Genomic DNA, 9,817 nt, shown 5'->3' with positions numbered 1-9,817 from the left:
ACAAAAGCCATTGCAAAGCAGAGAATGGGCCCTAACGGGAATGTACCTCTGTGTGCAACGAGTATGGCTGGATATTGTGTGGGTCATCGCGATGGTCCCACTGGCAAGTGAGGGCAGGACAAAGCAGCGTGTGTTGTATCTCCAGCCTGCACCGCAGCCAGCTCTGCAGACGTAACCAGCACAGGCAGAGGCATGTGTGTTAGTGCTGGCCAAAAAAGAACTGGGGAAACAAAACAATCAGGTTTGTAGATGATGAATTTAAGAGTGCTAAGCTGTGTTAAATATCAAAATAACAGCAGCTGCATTTTATAGCAGTGTAACCGTTCTGCAGGAGCTGGGCAAGAGCTGCCCACACACATTCCCCTCTCAGCCCCTCTGACAGGCTGTCCCGTGCCGGGGTATTCCACCCATGAATGACAAATTAGCAGCAGCTGGTCCTCAAAACATGCTGCAGGAGCCAGCACTCAGGGCAGCACACGGTGAATCCGTCTGTCCCGGCAGAATTCTTCCCACCACACAACAGCATGCCACGAAGATACGCTCTGATTTGGTAGCAAACCTTCTGTCTGTTTGCAGGTTGCATCGACTGGGTAAGGAAAAACAAACCAAAAACCAAAAAAAACAAACAGCACCACCAACAAAAGCAATTCCCTTGTGACAAGAACCTAGGAACTCACAGCCCTCACAGCTTCGTGCCTGTCAAAAAAGTAGAAGAAAGACAGCAGCAGCAGATGGAGAGCCACGGGTAAAGGAGATAGTGCAATTGGAAATGCTTAGAGAAGTACATTAGAGAAATACACATGTATAATTTAATTTGGGGAACATTTATTAGTTCAGGACCTTCTCTGTGGGAAGCAGAGCCGGGCGCTATTGGTTTATGCTCCTTCAGTTGCGTTCACACAGCCGGCTCTCGCTCCGGATTCACCAGGAGCAGCAGCGCCTTTCCCCTAGGGCCCAGGGGCTCGCTGCCCCCGGCTCTCTAAAACCCCGTGGTGGAGACTGGGGGGGGGGGGGGAAATAGCCCCAAGAGGCCGGCGAGGAGCCAGGAGCTGGCGCTGGGAGCCCGGGGCAGGGGCCTGCAGGGCCCGGCAGCTCCGCGGGGCGGCAGCGGGGACGCGGAAGCGGAAGCGAGGGCGGCGGGGCCGGGGCCGGGACCGGGACCGGGAGGGCGGTGGGTGCAGGGGGCTTCTGTGGGGGCCGGGGGGACCCTGCCGCTTGTCTCAGGGGGCGTGGGGGGGTCCCGGGCAGGGGCAGCCCGCCCCCCCGGCGCCGTTGAAGGAGCAGCGGCGTGCGCCCTGCCGCACGGGGCCGTTGCTGTGGTCACGCTCCCCCGTGTTTTTTTTACCGCTCCAGATGAATTCTTTGCTGTTTTGTTTGCTTCTCCAGGTCCGGCACGCCGAGACTGGTTTCAGGGTGGGACTGAGCTGAGATCTCTGCAGGTAAAAGTCAGGCACCCTCCGAAATGGGAGGCTACGGGGGCAGTGGCCTCTGTACGTACATGCATCGTGCACAAGGCCCTGTTTGCATGGTTCCACATGGCCCCCTGGGACATCTCCAAGTTACTGCCCTGCAGCCATCTGTAACCTCTCAGTAGGATGCGCTATGTGCATGCAGGAGGCAGAGAGCACCCACTGCCACCCCTCTCCCTGCTGGGGGGCTGCACAGGCTCCAGAGCCGGAGGGTTTGGGCTCCGGAGCTGGAGAGTTCGGGCTCTGGAGCTTGAGGGTTTGGGCTGTGGAGCTGGAGGGTTTGTCGTGCTGCCCGTGCTGCGGGCCCTGGTTGCCCCAGACAAGAGTGGAGACTGGAGGCAGCCTCATCAGTGGGGCCATGCCAGCTGTGCTTTCCGAGCCCCAGTCAGCTGCTGTAATGATCCTTCAGCAGGTCGCCACCAGAGCTAACTTGTTATTTTCTACTGAAGTCACATTTTTAACAGGCTGCTTTTGAAGCGCTCTGACAGTTAAGTTCTGCTGATGTTTTGACTGATGTAGTAGAACATTGTATGTATGGGTGTTTCAAAAGACAGAACAAGCACTCAGCTTGCGAAGGCAGAATATGAGTGCTGCAGTGACAGATACCTGCCTGCTGAGCTTTTAGAGTGGCCAAGTCTTGCAGGGATATTAGGATATTGAATTGTAACACAGTTCAAGGGTAGTTAAAAGTCGTCATTTACTGTCAGTGTTCTGAGATGCTAGTACATTGGATTAATGGAGGTTCTTACACTTCAGCTCAGAACCCAGGACTACTGATGATCCTGCTTTCCTGCCTAATGGTGTTCTGGCTTCAAAAGTACATATGCCAATCTGGCTTTTTCTGCTGTTTTAGGCCCTTAAAAATGGGGAACACAAGCAGCGAGCGAGCTGGACTGGAGCGTCATGGGCATAAAGCATCCCGAGGTGACAACTCAGGAGGAGCCATCAGTACGAAAGAGGGTGATAGACCAAAAATCTTAATGGATAGTCCTGAAGACGCAGACTTGTTCCATTCAGAGGAAATGAAGGTATGGCTGGTTCTTGCCTTCTGACATTACTGGCTTGGGCACCCTGTCCAGCTGTAATGCCACACGGTTGTTAGCAACCTACAGTTATTCTGTAACTGAATTTACACACAAAATTGACTGCTTCCCTTGTTTCCCACACTAAGGAAAGATATACCATTGATATTCAAACAGATAAAATGTGTAATGTCTTGCTTTTCAGCAAGTATTAATTGTAAAAAAAAAAAAAACTGTCTCAGCTTTTGCCCGGCTAACTACAGTGACCCATATTCCTTCAAATCCTTAATACTCTTGCAGTCACCCACAATGTTTAATCTATTATTTTCCATATTAAAAGATCTGTTAACTGCTTTTTTGCTCATTATTAGGTGACTGGTAGAAACTTTTTGCTGTGCAACGTGTTTCATGAGAATATCTAACAATAAATTACACTGTTAGATTTTTACTGTTGTACAAAGCCATATCCTGTAAACAACTTGTAACCTTTCTGGATCCAACTACAAATTTTGTGCCTACCACATTTGTGCAATCTAAATACTTAAGTGTATTTCTTCTTAACTATCTTTCTTTCATCTCTCTTTTTAACCTAAGTTAGGCTTCAGGGAGGGGGGTTATTTTGCCTTCCACTCTTTCTGTAAATTTGGAAAGCTTTAACAGCTTTGCAAAATCCTTGCAAATGTACAGTATCTAGAAATGCCCACTTTCTAATGTTCTTCTGACAAAAACTACATATAGACTTATACCTTAGAGAATCATGCCTAAGTGCAAAAATATGTATAGTGAAATATCAGCTGTCGAAGGCTGCCAAGAAGGAATTCATATTGATTAAAATGTTGTGCTTGTAGGCTCCACTGGAGAAAGAGGAATTCCTAGCTTGGCAACAAGATCTGGAAGTGAGCGATAAAACCCCTACTCAAGCTCGACCAACAGTCTTTCGCTGGACTGGAGGAGGGAAAGAAGTTTATTTATCTGGGTCCTTCAACAACTGGAGTAAAATTCCTTTGACAAGGAGGTAATAAGCTTCTTTGATCAATGATATTCCCTGTGGACTGGGAATGCTTGGAGAAGTGAGAAAGATAGTCAGCTGATAGACTGGTATAGCACTTGGATATGGATCAGTATAGTGCTTACCACTTTGCTGCTTCTCTCCTGAAGCTTTTGGCAAGAATCTGAGTTTCTCTTCATTTTTTAACTTTTGGATGGCTGGGAATGACAGTTGGGTTGTGTGTCAATTTTAAGGAGAGGTTTGTTCTCCATTTGCTATGTTTGAATGACCCAAAACAGTTCTTGCTGCGCAGAGTCTGCTGTCTGGGATGGACTTGGGGTATGTAAAACGAGGCTTCTTTTAAGCATAGTGTCTCTCATGGCGCACATACTTTCTTGTCATATGATTGGTTTTTGTCCAGCTTTGTGACAGTTTGCTCTCCTGCCATTTTCTGGAGTTTTCTGGAGTTTTCTGGAGTTACAACAATTGTAATTGTTGCAGAAGTGTCTTAATCTCTTAGGAAACTTGAGGGAGGAGCATGGTGGCCTGATGAAATAAATGGTATTGGATGGAAAAAAAGGGTACTGTAGCAGTATTGCAGTCATTCTCTAAGTAGAAAGCCTAGGAGATGGGAAATGGTGAAATCAATCTGGAAGAAGGCCAAAAACGGTTCTTTACAAAATCTGAAAAAAGCAGGTTCGTCTCTTGTCAGGTTACATACTGTAGGGAAGGAGATATCTGAACCTCTTTAAAGGCTGAATAAAATATGTGTTACAGAATCAAATATGCTGAAGTAGAAGAGTTCATTGTGCTGCTTACTTGAACAGAAGAGAAATACTGGCACTGCATGGCTTGTTTGAATTGCTCACATAGCATCAACTGTTTCTCAGCTTCTTTGAGATGCCTATAAAGAATCCTGAAGAATCAGGAAGTTCATAGCACGACAGTATGAAAATTGCTACGCAGCAGCTATTCTAACCCAAAATACCTCAGAAGTACTGAGTTGCTGCTTTCATCTTCCAGTTGCTGTTCATTCATTTCATTTCTGAAATGCAATTTGTGATGACAAATACGGAAAGACAAGGCAATATAAGTAAGCTGATCTTGTTACCTTAACAGGAGACTTGCAGATAAAATGAAGTCTTGTATACTAACGAGTAACACAAAGGTGTGAGAATGACTTTAAAAAAGCCCAGTGCTAATAATTCCTGGATTTCAGGACTGTGGATGTTAATTTTGAATGTGTTGTCACAGAAGAAATTATTATTAACGTTAACTCTAGTTTGAGTATTTACCTTAGATTTTATCAGAGAGTCTCTTAAACGTGGTGTTGCCTTTTTAAGTTTTCACATATTAAGGAGATTTGTATTCTGTGTTACAATGTTTGTCATAGTTTATATATTGATGCACTTTTCAGAGCATTTTAGGAGAGATTGTTTGTTTTAAATTCCAGTCACAACAACTTTGTAGCGATCCTGGACCTGCCAGAGGGTGAGCACCAATACAAGTTCTTTGTCGATGGGCAGTGGACACACGATCCTTCAGAGGTAATGCTTTCTTCAATTTGCTATATTTAATCATTGAGGCCTCTGAAGAGGAGAAACTGAGGGGTTTCTGCACCAGTAGCTGGTCTTTTCAGAGAGGAGGCATTTATTAACAGAAGCGGATTGTTTAAGCTGCTGAGATAGTTCTGATCCCTGCTGGCCTAGGTGGTGGCGTCAGATTGACAGCCTCAAAAGACAGGAGATTTTGTAACAAATGGGTGACAAGGTCTCTTGGGTCTTCATTTTTAAGAGATTTTGAGCTGTCCTTGTCTGGTCTCAAATCATCTTTTAAAGCACTATAGCACTGCTGACAGCCCAAATCCCTCTGTGCTACACTTGCTGTCTGTGCCAGGAAGTTGATCTTGCTGGTCTAGAACTTTCCATTGTCCAGTAATTGTGCCAGTTGTGCCAAAACTTACCAGGCCATTTCCTCTTCCTCCACCATAAAACAAGTGTTAACACTGTCCCACCCAGCAGTCCCTACCTGCTTCAGAACTAATGCACAACTTCTGGTTGCAGTCTTCTTGCTGCTTTGGCAAACCTTGCAGAATTTACTTTACAGTAAAATTAGTTCTTAGAACCCTCTGCGCTGGACTCTAGTCCTAGCTTTAGCAGTACACCTGCAATACCAACCTTACCAGATACCAGCCTGGCTCTGAAAGGCCCGCAGAAGCTAAAAGTAAAGCCTAGCTCCTTCTGTCCTCACTGTTAGCTTTAGCCCAAACCTAATCCTTGCCTTGTCTATAGCCAAAGAATTTCTCAAGTCATGTTGACCTAGCAGGTTCAACTGACATGAGTCTCTGTCTGGTTCTAAATCCTGCACCTGGCCCTTAACCTAACACTGAGCACTAGTGAACTCCTACCTTATCTGGTACCAGCCTATTTTAAAAGCAAAATACTTCTTTCTTGTTAATGCTGATTGCATAGTTTTGAGAATTCTAATAGTCCTGCAAGCTTTTTTATTCTGACTTTTTCATCCTGTTTCTTCCCAGCCAGTAGTAACCAGCCAGCTAGGCACTGTCAACAACATCATCCAGGTGAAGAAAACCGACTTTGAAGTATTCGATGCTTTGATGGTGGACTCCCAGAAATGTTCAGACATGTCTGGTATGAGCAGTATAAAATAGTAATTTTATATCACACTTAGAGCTGTTAAAACTTCTGTCTTCCTTTATGTCTGGAGTTAAAGCTCCAGTATAGATTAACCTCCCCTTTTGTCAGGCCCTCTGGACACAAAGAAAGAATGTGGAATGCACAAAAGAAGACACCTCTGACAGAGCAATAGAGCTCATAGTAGATCTGATTGAGGAGGAAGTCATGTGTGCTTAATAGCAGTTTGCCTGTGAAATGTGAAATGACTGTTTTTAGCATGCTCGGTAGTGCATCAGTCTGTACCTTACAACATCAAACCGATGTTGACAGCCTATATTGTTCCTAGTAACATCTTGCTCTGCTAAGGAGATGGGCTGAGGAGGTTACAAGTTGTGTGTCAAGAGGCAGAAATTAGGTACATCTTAGTAATGCTACTATGGGCTGATAGGATATAGGCTCATATCCTATCAGTTTAGTATAAGTGATCTATATCTTAGATCAGAATACTATGAAAAAGTTATTTTAGTCTGATGTTTCAGGTTCTAGTATAACAGAAGAGAGGTAAGATTGAGCTTAATCATCTCTGAAATCAACCTTGCCAGCTGTCCTTTGTAGACCTTTGTAGGGACGGAGACTGTGACTCTATTCAGTGTTCAGAAGATCTGTCCTTTAGGCCTGAGGCAGAAGATGCCTTTGGCTTGTTTTTGCTGTATGCCACTTTGCCCTGGACAAAGCCTTTCTGGAGAAAGTGTAATTTGTGAGAGTTGGGCAGTACAAGAATCCAGGAGGAGATTCTAGTACTTGAAGCCCTACCGTGCCCCTGCACCACCCACGTGTTGTAAAAACCTTTCATTATTTTGCTTTAAATTCTGAAAAGCACTTTCCATTAAGCTGTCCCTGCACTGCAGTAACACTTACCTTTTACATGTGCGTTCCTTTGTGTGTGGTACTTCCCTTGCAGGTAACATTGTGGCTCAATGCTTAATATTAAGTGTTTGATGCAGAAGTGACAGGCAGAGATGACAGTGAAGGTCTGGAGTGCAGTAGGCGCTTAGAACTCAGCCGCCCAAATCTGCACAGCTAGTCTCAAAGCAGACAGTTTTTGGCCATCTTAAATCACATCTTGGGCAGTGACCAATCCTGTTTTATTGCATCAACTGCTGCAGCTCATGTATTTACATGCCATTGATTTATTTTGGTCACGTGTTCCTGGATGTGCGAATCCACTTCATACCTGTAATGCACAGATATTCTTACAGGCTATTTTAAGAGTAAATATTTAACATCTCTCTGGCAGAGTTGTCGAGTTCACCTCCAGGACCTTACCACCAGGAGCCCTATGTTTGTAAGGCAGAGGAACGCTTTAAATCTCCACCCATTCTTCCTCCACACCTGCTGCAGGTCATCCTGAATAAGGACACAGGCATTTCTGTAAGTACATCAGTCTGTTTTTCTGAATAAGGGCCTTAAGGGTGTGAATGGATGGGGAAAAATCTGGAAGACTGAAGGAAAAGCCTTACAGTGGTTGCCATGTTTGTAAGTTTCATATTATATTAAGACCAGGTGGATCCATCTGAAGCAACTTACCTTTCTACTTAAGAGAACTGGATTGCTGTTTTATGCCCCCAAACCGTAATCTTCCTACTGCAACACTACTTAAATGTCAGGAGCACATAAGAAGTAATTGAGATCTGTTTCATGATGGCAGTGAGGATGCAGAGGGTTTCACCCTGGAGGGATCTTGTATCATTCTGAAACTTTGTCTGCTTTTTTTGATGGACTGTGTGCAAGAAGCAGTACGACGCATTTGAGCATGTGGCTAGTTGCAGATGGTGTTTATCACCCATCAGCTCTGACAAGTAAGCTGTGAGTTCTGTTATTTTCACACTGTCTCACTTTCTCTTTTTTCCAGTGCGATCCTGCTTTACTCCCTGAACCCAACCATGTCATGCTGAACCACCTCTACGCACTTTCTATCAAGGTGAGAGGCCAGGACACATACTTCACACTAGCAGGTTTTAGATAACTATATAATATGCTCACTTGTTTTCAATCTCCTGTAGGATGGAGTGATGGTGCTTAGTGCTACGCATCGTTACAAGAAGAAATACGTGACTACTTTGCTGTACAAGCCAATATGAACATCGTAGTACTTTGTGACCAAGTATTCTGGGCCAGTGCAGTCTCAGAAAAAAAATATGCTTCTCTTACCAAATGTATTCCTGCTCTGTGCTGTAGCAAATGAACTCTAAATTCATATTGTTTCTGAGACTTCCAGGTTCTCCTATATTTGCCTTATTTTCCCAGTCCCACCTTGGATGTTCTTGGAGACGGCAGCTCCATGGCAACGAGACTGATGGCAAAGGTGTCAGTGCCCGTTGTCAGTTCAGTTAAAAAACACACTGATTCAATAAGGCTGAGAAATGTGAGGGCAGCAACAGATTAAGGACCTTCAGAGAGCCAGACTATAAGAAATAAACAAGCCAGCCTAAAGTCTAGAGAGTTCAGGATTCTTGTGGAATCTTATCTGAGCTCAACATCAGCAAAAGCAAGCCCATGACTGCTTTCATAACTTATGTGCATCAAAGTCACAATTATTTCAGTAGCAGGTTTCACACTTGTATTGCTGAAATAAGGGTGAGGAGTGATGATTATTTTGTAGCGTCTTTTCTAGGCAAAATCATTGACACAATCACCTGCGCATTCATTTTTATTTTACAGTAGATTGGGGTGCTCTCTTTCTACTGTGAATAGCTCTGTAGTTTTTCTCTTCATGAGAACTGAAATATAACTTTTCCCCTGTGGAATTTCTGTAATTGAAGCAATTTCAGTTGCTTTTACTGGCTGGGTTTTTCTGTAAATCATAAATGTGTCTTGCAGTAATCTGCTTTTGCAACCACTTTCCCTTGCTGTCTGATAAATTCCTCAAGCTGGGTTAGGTAGCTGTAATGTAATCAGGATATTCCATTTAGGGATTAGTTCTTCAGTAACAGCCGCTGTCAGCCGACTCAAAGGTGACTGTAAGGTGCCTGCATCCCAGCGGCCAAAGTCCTGCTGTGAGTGGCTGTAACATGCTGGATGCAGCAGCATTGCACCTCCTGTGCCCAGGGCTGGCGCTGGGCCTCCTTGTCAGCAGCACTGAGCACAGGTGTAAAATCCCTGGTACTTCTAAAGCCAGGGCTGTGATAATTGCTGCAAATTTTATTCTATTTTCTCAGTGATTATAGTAATGCCAGGTTGCCCGTATGTGGTATTTACAGCCTGTTTAATCCCCAAATAAATGTAACACTAATGTGAAACTGCTTGCTCGCGTGCCTCGGGCCTGCCTGGAGAACCCATCCCAGGAGCCGACCTGCTGGGTCTGTTCCTGTTCAGGGCTGGTGCCTGAGTGCCTGTGCCAATGACAAGCAGCCCCAGTCCCCCTGGGGGAAAGAGCATGTGGAACAAAGCAGGGGGGACAAAAGCCGCAGCAGCCAGCATTCAGTGGAACCACAGTGGAGGGTGGTTTGCCATCCTCTTCTCTGTTAATTAGCCTTGTTGCAATATTTGGAGTCGCTCAGTAGATCTGGGTCTAGTGCAATGGTTTTCTTGGAAAACTTTCTTCATTCTGTGCTATGGATGGTATTTGGTATTCTGAAATACGGAATTGCTTTTGTTTTCAGCCTCTTTAGAACCAAATAAAACATTTTCAAGAAAAGTGGA

General features: G+C 44.8%; 1 protein-coding gene across 2 annotated transcripts; it reads left to right on the top strand.

Annotated features, from left to right (window-relative positions):
• Positions 1-630: 630 nt before the first annotated feature.
• PRKAB1 (protein kinase AMP-activated non-catalytic subunit beta 1) lies at positions 631-9,817 on the top strand. Of its 2 annotated transcripts, none has more exons than XM_013173730.3 (9): positions 631-745; positions 1,387-1,439; positions 2,323-2,497; positions 3,340-3,506; positions 4,933-5,026; positions 6,016-6,130; positions 7,413-7,546; positions 8,028-8,096; positions 8,179-9,817. In XM_013173730.3, the coding sequence occupies exons 3-9, from the start codon at positions 2,333-2,335 to the stop codon at positions 8,254-8,256; spliced, it is 822 nt and encodes a 273-aa protein (XP_013029184.1). In that variant the 5' UTR covers positions 631-745; positions 1,387-1,439; positions 2,323-2,332; the 3' UTR covers positions 8,257-9,817. The 2 variants fall into 2 exon arrangements, with proteins under 2 accessions (XP_013029184.1, XP_047919819.1); XM_048063862.2 differs by lacking the exon at positions 631-745 and adding an exon at positions 1,082-1,171.

Source organism: Anser cygnoides, chromosome 17 (genome assembly GCF_040182565.1).
Source record: "Anser cygnoides isolate HZ-2024a breed goose chromosome 17, Taihu_goose_T2T_genome, whole genome shotgun sequence".
Lineage (NCBI taxonomy): Eukaryota > Metazoa > Chordata > Aves > Anseriformes > Anatidae > Anser > Anser cygnoides.
Note: the sequence above shows the minus strand (reverse complement) of the source record. Positions and strands in the feature narration are given on the sequence as shown.

Excerpts from the sequence above, each read along its gene's own strand:
- PRKAB1 (XM_013173730.3), top strand. The coding sequence starts at position 2,333 with ATGGGGAACACAAGCAGCGAGCGAGCTGGACTGGAGCGTCATGGGCAT. Across the intron at positions 5,027-6,015 it reads GGACACACGATCCTTCAGAG|CCAGTAGTAACCAGCCAGCT; the intron begins GTAATGCTTTCT and ends GTTTCTTCCCAG. Across the intron at positions 6,131-7,412 it reads GAAATGTTCAGACATGTCTG|AGTTGTCGAGTTCACCTCCA; the intron begins GTATGAGCAGTA and ends TCTCTCTGGCAG.